This window comes from Mugil cephalus, chromosome 22, assembly GCF_022458985.1.
Source record: "Mugil cephalus isolate CIBA_MC_2020 chromosome 22, CIBA_Mcephalus_1.1, whole genome shotgun sequence".
Classification (NCBI taxonomy): domain Eukaryota; kingdom Metazoa; phylum Chordata; class Actinopteri; order Mugiliformes; family Mugilidae; genus Mugil; species Mugil cephalus.
In genome coordinates this window covers 14,737,742-14,749,955 of record NC_061791.1, presented here as the reverse complement: position 1 = coordinate 14,749,955, position 12,214 = coordinate 14,737,742, and the positions used below count along the sequence as shown (strand labels likewise).

The following is a 12,214-nucleotide window of genomic DNA, read 5'->3' as shown; positions in this document are numbered from 1 at the left end:
GCTCACTTGCCAGGGCGGAGTAGACAAAGTTAAACCATGAAATAAACCAAAGGAAATTAAACCTCCACGTCAAGAGCAGCCAGTGACTTCGATGCTCTAGATGCAAACAAAAATAAATCTTAAAGTATTTAATTACAACCGTTAAAATTCACACGGATTAACATTTCAAATTATATCCCTAAACATTTAAAATACCAGACATGTTGGGGGATTATGTCCTAACAGCTACCAGCTGCATTCAAGCCAGCAGGGACACAGGTCTAAAACACAAAACAGGAATTGTCACCCACATTTAACGATATAAAATACAACACAAAGCAACCAATATTCAGCCTACCAATATTCTTGTATTTCAATTCTCCTGTCCACCAGTATGAAATGTGGTGTGCACCTGCCTCACACCATCAGCCTGACCCAACAGTCACCAAACACTTTCCTTGCTACTGCAGCCATACTGCCCATGGCCCCTCCTCCTCTTACCGGCAGCCATATTGTCTAACTGTGGCCTCTCCTTTTTCCGGGCCTTGGTTCTATGTTTTTGGTCTTTGCTTTAATTGGTACCTCCCTATGTTCCCCCACATTTATTTGTGCCCTATGCAAACATTCACATCCATACTGCAGTTTGTCAGGAATCTACAGGAGGTGGCTGTTGGAGTACGTGAGTGTGTGTATGTGTGTATGTTACGGCCCTGAAAATAGGGGGTTTAATCAATGAAAACGCTCCGACAATCCTTCCTCTCATGTAGCATTTTCAACAAAAGTACAATTGACAAGATTTCATTAACCATGAAATATCACAACGTGCAACAATTAGCACAGCAAAACACATTGCATGTGCGTCACAGGTAAGGGCAACACGGCGCAACTCATCAAAAATAAAGGGGGAATGCAGCTCCAACACTGAGAAACCAGGCAATATGTGAATGTGAACACAGCGTGAATGGGAAAAGAGAGCAGTGATCAGTTAGCAATGATTAGCAATGCTAAAACCACAAAATGGATAAGGTTTAGAAATAAAAACTGAACCCAACTGAACCCTGAATCCCGCCATTACACAAACTGGCACAGAGTCAGTCGTTGCCCTCGGAAATTGTAATTGTAAGAAATTGTATGACAATTCCAACGTGCTCTTCAGTGAACAACACGGCAAAGTGAAAGATAAGGTTTCACAAACTACCACGTTGTTACCTTTGTGCATCTCAAAGGGTTTAATACTTCCCCTTGACATTACGAATGTGGTGACAAACGGTAAGCTATGATTGTTTGGGTATCAAGTCAGACTTTATGATCCGTCACCGTTACTTCATATCGAATGATCCATTATTTAGTAAAATGGATAGCTATAACCGACATATTTATACATGTCATGTGTCATTTATTTGACATCATGTTTTTTTTTTTTGATTTTTGTATTTTTTTTTGTTTTGTTTTTTAGTGCACGACAAAAGTGCTGCAGAATCAGACACAATGAATTGATCGTAATGTACCTGAAGTTTGTGACTTCAGCATCGACCATTCTATTGAAGCGTCTACATCATTTACATTTGAGTTATATCAAACGTGGTTGCACCCGACTGGGCAGGTAGTGGATAGTAATGAATATTATTTCTATATTTAATCAGTTCACCAAATTATCCAAAGCTTCTGCAAGAGCTAATCCAAGATCCTTGTCATTAAGAAATGACACAGGAATCTTGCTTCTTGGCCGGTGGTGATGGTGGTGAAGATATTGGTGAGAAACGGGCTGGTCGAGTTGAACTGCTTAAGAGATCCTGGGAAGAGGCAACGCTATGTTGGTATGTTGCCGTTTATCTCAGTGCTAGTGAAGCACTGAAAATGCAACAAGTGGGTGCATGGTCTTGTACTGCAGCAGGTACTCTGGGTAGATTTGGTGCTTCTCAAAAACCACATATATGGAGGGATCCATCATGTCGTTTACACAGCTGTCGTAGAAGTTGATGTCACCGCCATCTTTAGAAGGAGCACGCCGGTAGTCAGAGGATCCCAAGGTGTAGTCTCCTACCAGCACCCGTGCGATGAACATGGACTTGACATCAGTGTCACCAGTGTAGCTGTGGGAGTATCTGGAATCCCGGGCAAAGTAACTACCTGGGTTTGGATATAGGAAGAGATGATTTTGACAGGCTAAGGTTGTAACAAATACCTTTGTCTTTGTCTTGCTGGAACAGACTCCACATGTAGTATATGGCCCTGATGAAGGCCACAGGTCCAAATTCATACGTCTTAAAAAGTTGTTCCATATACTACAAATGTTGCGAGAGTCGTGATCTTTTCCACACCATTTCCCAACAGTCTAAACTAGAGGGTGTTAGACTAGCATTAAGTAAACAGCTGATGTATTATGAAAGCAGATGTTAGTACACCAACAAATCATTTTTCCAGCTTTAGAAGATGGTCCCATGCTTTTCTGTGAACTGACCTTTTTAAGTGACCATTGATTGACTTCTACATGCTGCACCGTCCCATTAGAGCACTTTTGTAACTGAACACAACAGCTCATATTTTGTTTTCAGAGTAGATCAGAATGAGCATTTCACCTTTGCCAAAAGCCGTCCCGTGGCTCCCGCAGATTCTCCAGTCAAAGTTGGAGTGGCATATGGCGTCAACGTATTTGGAGTCAGTGCCATGAAAAAGCTTTTTTTCTGCCACATTGCACCCACTGTTGTTGGTCTTCATCATATTCTTCTGCCTTCAGTTTGGAGAAATAAATGAAAGGACTTAAATCAAGCTGGTAGATTTTAACAAGCTGTTGGCCATAAAACAGAACTGAACTGCATTTTCATGTTCAACAGTCTATGCATTGATCAGATAGTGATGCTACCTGTAGAGAGACAGTTTCTGTGTTTTTGCGTGATGGGGAAATATTTTTGGCAGTTTTGACACTCCACTATGGGCAGAATCACCATGATCATGTTGTAATCCAAATGATTTGATTCCAGATGATTAAATACTGTCCATGTAAACAGTGAATGAAAACCAAGTTGATGTAAACTACTTAAAAGCAAGCTGTCGATTAAGTTTCCAGACCAAACACATGAAAATCACATACATACCACTGAAAGACTTCCCAAAGAGATTTGTTCTGAATCCTCTCAATCTTGACAACATCAAAGCCTCTCATGGTTTTACAGAAAAGAGCCTCAACTTCCTTAAATTCATCTGAGGTGCGCTGGAGGGAGATTCGCTGGAAAACATTCAACATTTTCAGTTGCAGTTACCAAAAAAAGCTGTTTTTGTTTTTTGTTTTTTTTTGTTGTTTTTTTTTTGTTCTGTTTTAGTCTAATGGAGGCGGCAAATACAAGTAGGTTACAGATTTAATTCAAACAAAGCATATTGTTTAGTGCCAGATGAACAGGTGATCAGCACATCTTACAAGTGGAATCAACCCGAATTGTAAGAGACAAGGTGACAAATGTGAAGTTTATGAAGAAAAAGATTATTAAAGGCACAATTAAGTTGTTACATGAGAATAAGAACAAATCAGAAAAACATTTGATAGATCAAAGTTTTCAGACACATTTGAATTGAATATTCCACTCACCAATGGCATTAGTTATTCAGAAGACAAGATAGGTGTTAAATAACTCATTCAGAATATAGTTGCAGTCTGAAGTTAGCATAAACTTGAAGCAGCATCATGTTTGCCGCAGGGGGCATTGGAACACTTGAGAAAATAGATGGCATCATAAACAATGTAAAGGCCATGCTACCAAATACTAAGTTTAGATAAATGTCTGATCCTCTGAATGCGATTAAAGAAATAAAAGCTAATGTTTACTTTTAAAATAAAGTGATGGCCATAATTAGGGAATGTTTAATGAAGTTAAACATGATTTAAACTGAGTTTAAATATATGTGAAATCTGACCTCAACTGTAAATGTATCATTTTGTGATGTCTGTTATATTACCAGGTAAACATGTGAAGCAACCTCCAGCAATGAGACGAAAATGTTTCATATAAGAGTTATTGTAAAAAAAAAAAAAAAACCCACAGACATCCACTTTAGAATTAACACATAAAAACGTGACCTTTTATTAGTTTTTCATTATGACTATGAAAGCAGACTTAAAGCTACAATGTGTCTCCCCCTTCTGGCAGTGACAATAATTACACGCAAGTGTCCATTTAGTTACTGTTAAAAAAGTTCCCAGACTTTCTTTCCCCCACACCTCTAGATTCTATCAGCCAGCATTTCTGGTCAGTGATCTCAAATATATTCTAAATGTAGCCAAGAGGGATTAAATACATCAATGCATGATGGGATGGCCACCATCTGTTGAGTGACCATCAGATGGTCACTACTTTTTGCAGTGCTATATGGAAAATTTTGAATGCCCTTTGATCACCAAGGTGTGTATATATATATATATATATATATATATATATTTATATATATATATATATATATATATATGTGTGTGTGTGTGTGTGTGTGTGTGTGTTAAAGTTAAAACGGCAGAGACTTTGAACTTTTAAATGATTACAGTGTGCTGTATTCACAATACCGAAAATCCTGTAGGAGGCAGCTGGTTCTTGTCCCAGTGGTCTGGTACAGGGGCAGACATTGGCTGATTCAGGGGCCTTCTGCAGATACAAGTGGTGAGGTTGAGTTAGTTAGGTGGACACAAACACAAGCAACACCAACGTAACGTAGGGTCACTTCAGAAAGTATTTGGAGCCCTTTACATTTGGCTTACTTTACAGTCGTGTAGATTCAACAGATAATTGTAGATTTTATACAAAACATGACTGTGTTAGAAAAAAAAGAAAAAAAAAGACATACCTGACTCTCTTTGACTGGACGTCCGCAGCAGAGACGAATCGAGGCCGTCGACACACGACTCTCTTAGTGCCATAGTGCTTGTTTGTTTGTATCATATCTGAGGGAAACATTTTAATGTCAATTTCAACAACAAAAAAGATGATTTTATATTTTAAAACGCAGAAGATTGAAAATATAGAGAGTTCTTTGTTTACCTTGGAAACTTAGTGAATATGTCTGTGATCCAACCTTGAACTCCACCACATCTTTATTGTTGTCCAGAAACTTCTGCTCCAGCTGAGCACTGGTGATGTCTGCTGGTTTGTGTCCACCAATCTGTAGCACAAGTCACGAGTTTTTAATTTTAACATGAATTTACACTGGCTTGTGGCCAAAGATCAACCAGTTGGTATGTAAAAAGGCAACTTGTAATAAAATCAGAAAATATATACCAAAATGTATAAAGATCCTGGGCTTAAGGAGAGGAACCTATCCTCTTTCCACAGTTTCAAATAAAAGTCTGATAACTGTTTGTCCTTAAGAGGTATTTTTCGCTGCCGACATCGATAGCCTCTAAACAGCTTGCTTTGCAGCCATTGTGTTGTAAGAGGCTAACTAAGTCTACCTGACCTGTATGACTACATCACTGTTACTCTTCTATGCATCTTCGTCATAAAAACAGAAACAATGTATGTATGTATGTACTGTATGTACTGGGCCGTTCCTTTCAGGCAATTTTATGTCTGGGCAATACTGACTCCAGTTACTCACGTCTGATGCGTACAGGTTCCAATTTCCGAACTCATCCTGCCAGTACCAAACCCACTCAGTGGTGTGGATGAAGGTTGGCTCCACCAAAGAGTTAACGGTGGAGATTCGGCGTACTTGGTTAAATCCACAGGTCATGGTATCAAAATGCACAGGAGGGGTGCTGGTACTGAAGACAACAAAATGAGAATAATTCACAACCTCAGACTAAAACAAAATTCATGTCCTTTTTCAAGAGAGGAATAAAAATTGTGTTCAACGGACTATGTGATAAACTGAAGTTATGGTGTCATATATCAATTTTCAAAAGAGCTCTGAAATGTAAGATGATTGAAGATTGAAATGACATAGCTTGGATCTTGAAACAATTGATTGTGTTTTCCTAATCTGTTATGTATGTATATATATATATATATATATATATATATATATATATATATATCAAATCATCTGTATCAATCGCTGAATGTCAGTAGTGAGTACCTGTAGGAGTTCTTGGGGTCACAGTAGTCCTTCTCAATTGTCTCATTCTCAGCCAAGGCCGTCCACTTATCGCCCTCCTTCACCTCCCATCTGTATGGCATCTTGTCGTGAGCTTTAAAGCATTGTTCTGAGAACACCGGGGTCATTAAAATAAAACATCAGTCACACCTAATCAAACTCATTCAACAACCACATTCAGTACATAAAATCAGTTCTGTCATTGATGATCTTTGTGATGATTAATTACTCACCCCCATGCTTACAGTGTCCTTTGATGAAGTACATGCATATTTCTGTTTTGTCTAAAAGATACAAACAGTATAGTGGGGAAATGTTATAAACAGTTCCTTCAGAGAGCGTTTTTTGTCCCATTCAAGGTTTAACAGCCGTTGTAATTTACCTCTGACATGCCTTTGTCCTCTGTTTGGTCTGTCGTCACCATTTGCAGCGGCATAAATGTCGCTAATGGAACGGGATCGTTGTAGCTGTTGATAGTTGCCCCTGTTGCCTCGATTGCCGCCTCTACCTCTGACAGCAGATGATGCCTGATGATGCCTGCCTCCACCTATGCTCACATCGTCACTCGGTTCGGCACCGTACAGATCTAAATTATCAATGTTAGCAAAAATGTCGCTAAGAGAACAAGCTCTTTGGTGTGGTGGCTGGTTGCCCTGGTTTCCTCCGCGTCCTCTGTTTCCCCTGTTTCCCCTGTTACCTCGGTTTCCCCTGTTGCCCCTGTTGCCCCTGTTGCCTCTGTACCCCTGGACACCACCTCTCCCTCTGCCTCTGTACCCCTGCCTTTGGTCTAAATTCAGACCAGCATCGCAGCTTGCGTCACTGTCGTTGGCATCAGCAGAACCTTCACCACTTTTCTGTTGGCGGTTGGCCCTTTGGCCCCTACCACTTATGTTATCAGACCACCTCAAAGCCTCTTTATTTGCATAAACTGACTTCAGTGAGCAAAAGAGAGTGGCAGGCACGCCTTTGTCACACAGGGTTTTCCGTGGCTGTTGAGCAGAAAAATCATGGTTCCTGGAGCAGCTGCAGTCACGGCTTAAAAACTTCTCACAGACGTGGAGTCTGCTGCAGCTATTACCATCCTTACACCGGCCGAACTCTCCATCACCGTTGTTGTAATCATGGCATATCTGATAGCGAGAGCATAAACAAGAGAAAGAAAGGTAACAGCTAAAACAGAAGTATTTTTGACGGCTCTGATTAAAACGTAGCTGCTTGTCTGATCAGTCAGGCCTCTGTTGAGATACACTTAACCCTTGTGTCCTGTTGGCGCCAAATACAGCCACAAAGGGTCACTTTTTCCTCTTAATGTGACCATAACTTCCACTGTGTATGAGAAAATTGAATGATTTTTGGTGAGGAACTTTAATTTTAAATATATTTTTAAAATATGACTTCAAATTTTTCAATAGGTCAATAATACACTGTGGGCAAATTTACTACCCTCTCTTACTGTTAGTGACTGTTTTCAGTCACCAACTTTGACTGGTGTAAAAATATATCGGATAGATATTTTTTCAACTTGTTTTACATAATAAAATACTTAATACTTCAATAGGACCTGGCTGACAATGCGAAGTAGACCAAAAGATTATCAGAAGCTAGATATTATGCAGAGATCCAAACAAAGTCAGGAACAAATGAGAAAGAAAGTATTTAGATCTATCAGTCTGGAAAAGATTATAAAGCCATTTCTAAATCTTTGGGAATCCTGTGAACCACAGCGAGCGCCATTATCCACAAATGGTGAAAACCAAATGGTGGGACAGTGGTGAACCTTCCCAGGAGTGGCCGACCCACCACAATGACTCCAAGAGAGCAGTAACGACTCATCTAAGAGGTCAAAAAAGACAACATCCAAAAGAACTGCAGGCCTCACTTGGCTCAGTTAAGATCAGTGTTCATGACTCCACCATAAGAAAGAGACTGGGCAGAAGTGTTCTGCATGGCAGAGTTCAAGACCAAAACCACTGCTGGGCAAAAAGAACAAAAAAGCTCATCTCTGTTTCGCCAGAAAACATCGTGATGATCCTCAAGACCAACAACCCAACAAAAAGCCCTGAAGGAGAATGTCCGGCCATCTGTTGGTGACCACAAGCTGAACACACCAGCAAGTCCACCTCTGAATGGATGAAAACAAACTACATGAAGACTGTGGAGTGGCCTAGACAAAGACCTGATCCGGATCCTACTGAGATGCTGTGGCATGACCTTAAAAAGGAGGTTCATGCTGGAAAACCCTCCAATGTGGTTGAATTACAACAATTTTGCAAAAATGAGTGGAACAAATGTTCCACACAGCGCTGGGAAAGACTCATTGCAAGTTATTGCAAACACTTGATTACAGCTGTTGTTAAGGGTGGATCAACCAGTTATTAGGTTTAGGAGGCGACCACTTTTTACCACTGGGCCATGCAAAACGAAATCAGGAAAGGGACAACACTTTTTCACTCTACTTTATAGTAAACAAACAAACAAAAAAGATCTTGAGAAGAGGAGCCCTGTCACTCACAACTAGAAAGACTCTACATATTGTCAACAAAGACAAAGTAAGTCAACTTAAGTACTTGTATGAGGTCCTGAATCTCCATATATCAAATACAGAAACAAGCCTATGTAATGGACACACACACACACACACACACACACACACACACACATTATTGCAAGTTTGTGTGTACTTGTACAGCTATCTTCCCGAGAACCTGTTTAAGTTTTATACCATCAGATTGAGGACATTTGTTGAAAGTCGTGACATTTTGGTTTTGGCAGTTTTGAAGTTTAAAACTCAGTTTTAGGATAAAAGGTTACAATCAGGTTAGGGGTTGGGCATTTAGCTGAGATGGTTAGGTTTGGGTAAGGGGCTAGGAAATGCATTATGCCAACGAGAGTCTTCACAAAAATGGCCATACAAGAATGTGTGTGTATGTGTGGGCGGAAACACTCATGAACATATGGAGTTGTAATGAAAATTTTAATTTTAATTTTAATGATAATTTGATGCTGTACAAAAAATAAATATGCATTAAACTCAATGATGTTACTAATCTTTGTCCAAGACTGTGATAACAGGTACGAAATTTCCTGTTTCCAAACACTTTTTATATGGAAAATATGTCATTTTGTGTTTATTTTTCCCCATGTCGGTGACTTTTTTTAAACTGGCATTTAAAGGGTTAAAAAATATTTTTATTTTTTTTTATTTTTTAAATATTTATATATAGTTTTGATCAGTACTGAGGCTGATTAACAGGTTAATACAAAAAAAAAAAAAAAACAGTTGATAAAATGTTTATCTTATATATCTTTTACAGCAGTCAAAGTTAGTGGCTGAAAGCAGCCACTAACAGTGAGAGGACGTTTTTTTGAACAGGACACACGGGTTAAGACACTCATTGTGTTATGATGTGCCTAACAAATGCATATATAAGAATTGAATTAAAATAAATGAAAAGAACCATAAATATGAAGCTGATGAATGTACTTTCAAAAGTTAAAGTTCTCAGTGCTGTCAGACTTACAGAAGGAAGGAGTCTTTCATTGCTCTGCAGCAGCAGTGTGCACAGTGCTCCCCTGCCCAGACTCTCCAATCCATGCTGTCTCAGTAGCTCTTGATTGTGGGTAGAGTTCAGCTCATGGGAGAAGTTGCAGCCTTTGCTGTTGTCAAGGAATCCACATACCATGGTTATGTTTTCAGTATAAAATTGCAGCACATTTAAATAACCTTAAATAAAACCTGATTAAATGCAAGGGGGTTTGGTCTTACATATACAAAGTCTCCATTTAAATAGTGAAACCTATGACCTATTATGTAGCTTTAACAAACAACACTTAATTGTTTAATACTCTTGGTGACTTCTCTGGTTTACTCACATTTGGATGAAGTTATCTTAAAGATAAAACTCAAATTTGTAAACTAAAGTGTAATTTCCATCAGCTTAGCACAGTCCAAAAAGCACATTCTAAGCCCTATAAAGCTCACTATTAACAATAAAACATTATATGTGTTTGTGTTACAAAGTCATTATTACAAAGAATAGATTTGTACAAACAATTGAAATGAAAAAAAGACATAAAGTCGAATGAGAAAACAGTTAACAAGTAAAAATACACAGAAATGAAACAAAACGCATAAATTCCCAGCTGTAAATTACAGATTTGGACTTTAAAAATATGCTTATTAGCTTTTGTTCCATGAAAAATTGCAACGTCAGCCTCTTGGTGTGTAGCTACAAAGAACCATCAAATTACCTTAGATTAGCAGTTACACTGAGATGAAACGTAAAATTCCAGAGGAAAACAACAGAAATTCGTCGTGTTAAAGGTGACAGTGAGCTGTGAGAATCGCAGATTAAGGTTAAGGAGGAGCGACTAAAATGTTTCCGGTTCGACTGAAAAACGCATCTCGTGTGTCAGGGCCTTTAAACCAGGGAAGTACGCATTCACGCAGTTACTTTCAGTTTAACTACAAATATGAAAAAGGAGAGCAAGTAATGGCATTCGTTGAAAAACCAACTACAAAATAAAAACATTTCCTTTAAAAACAATGGATATCTACATAGTGTCTGTCCGAACCAACCACGGCTCACCCGACTTGAAGCAAATATGTTATTTACCTGGACTTAGTAAAATGACAAGTGCCGCTGAAGAGGAAGTTTTTGCACAGGTGTAGTCCACCGCATGACCCCGGGCACTCTCTGACCCAGCACAGCCTCAGACTCGTCCTGGCCACCACCCTCGACTGTTCATTGGGACAACTCAGAGCAAAATTCTTTGAGTTGGAAATTATCCTCGTCACACTGTGGATATCTTCAGGGAAGAGATTGTATATCAAATCAGCCGTGTCAACAGCTCCTTGGAAATCCTCGCAAACTAACTTCAACACTTGTGTCTCCATTCGTGTTCCTGCAGAGTTCCCTTCCACCTGCGAAACAACACGACTCGATTACGTTATAGGCTCTGCAGTGGGAGAGGAGGATGATTAGCTATCATTTCTGACGATTGGAAACCGAAACTTAACTTTTTAAACTGTGGTCATTGCTGTAACGCTGCGTTTCTACGCGTGGGGCGTCAGAATGCAGGCGCTGCATCAATAGAGAGAAGAAGAGAATGCATGGCACGGAAATATAAAAATGTCTCTCTCTACACAACTTAAAAAAAAATACAGGGCATCAATATGATAAAGAAATGTCAGTTTAAGCACAAACTTTATGAGTTATTGCAATGGTCAAGATGCATCCCACCGTAATTGATGTTTGAATCAGGTTGTTTCGATGGAAATGGCTTCATCCAAAGGACAACCTGTGTAACAGTTAAATCAGTTTCAAGCCACATCACAGTTATTTGTTTAAAGATAACCTACCATGATTCTTAAGAAAATATCCTGCATTTATCTGAATCCGATAAAAAGCTCCACCCACCCACCGGCCAATCAGCTGTTTGGAGCAGGAAAGATTGGCGTGCCCTTTCATTGAAGACCCGATTGAGATTGGAGCCCAAATCACGAGAAGAGCGTTACTGCGTGAACGTATCTTCCAGGAGATAACCACACAAAAATGAGTATATTTTTGCCATTTGTCCCCAGAAAACGATGTTATTTGTGCTTAGTTTTTATTTGCTCCTACGTTCTTTTTACTCCAGAGGGGTCACATCTGGGAATGACACCAATTGTCATACACGCGATTCATCTATGCAGCGCAGTGATTGTGATTCATGGCGGCGTTAAATGTAAACTAATTGAGCTATTGATGTGTAATTTAGCATTTATGCAGTCTGCAATCCTTTGTCATGCCATTTGGAGTCTCTTCGATGCAGCCATAGTGTTTGACTTTTCGTTGAGATTTACTTTTTCTTCTTCATATTTGAGGAGAATCAGTCTTTGCTCCTTGATTCACAATAAGATAAACCAGGGTTGAGTTACCGAGTTGATAACCACCACCGTGATACCGCTTATCCAGATTGTCATTCTTGTGGATAAGTTCAGCTGAATAGGTTGGGAGTAAGCCTGGGTAAATTGAGCTCGCTTCTTGATATAGACCTTAAACCAACTTTTCCACCCACTCATTCTTTCTTTTGGGAAATTGGTCTGGAGTAGCTGTGTTGGGAACTGATTATACTCCAGGATCAACCCACCAGGTCAATCACATCGTTTCAGCTGGTG

The 12,214-nt window shown here is 39.4% G+C and overlaps 1 protein-coding gene across 2 annotated transcripts; it reads right to left on the bottom strand.

Moving 5' to 3' along the window:
• Positions 1–732: 732 nt before the first annotated feature.
• Positions 733–11,030, bottom strand: LOC125000251 (protein mono-ADP-ribosyltransferase PARP12-like). Of its 2 annotated transcripts, none has more exons than XM_047575663.1 (12): positions 10,671–10,989; positions 9,576–9,711; positions 6,437–7,184; positions 6,288–6,338; positions 6,037–6,163; positions 5,557–5,722; positions 5,001–5,121; positions 4,807–4,903; positions 4,529–4,607; positions 3,075–3,205; positions 2,559–2,710; positions 733–2,109 (listed from the first exon to the last, which is right to left on the bottom strand). In XM_047575663.1, the coding sequence occupies exons 1-12, from the start codon at positions 10,949–10,951 to the stop codon at positions 1,820–1,822; spliced, it is 2,379 nt and encodes a 792-aa protein (XP_047431619.1). In that variant the 5' UTR covers positions 10,952–10,989; the 3' UTR covers positions 733–1,819. The 2 variants fall into 2 exon arrangements, 1 of the variants encoding a protein (XP_047431619.1); XR_007111304.1 differs by having other exon boundaries at positions 1,967–2,109; positions 2,441–2,710; positions 10,671–11,030.
• Positions 11,031–12,214: the final 1,184 nt, after the last annotated feature.

Bases quoted from the DNA above. Each gene is read 5' to 3' on its own strand.
- LOC125000251 (XM_047575663.1), bottom strand. From the start codon at position 10,951: ATGGAGACACAAGTGTTGAAGTTAGTTTGCGAGGATTTCCAAGGAGCT. The intron at 5,122-5,556 runs GTGAGTAACTGG...CTTGTGCTACAG, and splicing joins GGAACCTGTACGCATCAGAC to ATTGGTGGACACAAACCAGC. The intron at 2,110-2,558 runs GTGAAATGCTCA...ATCCAAACCCAG, and splicing joins CGGGACGGCTTTTGGCAAAG to GTAGTTACTTTGCCCGGGAT.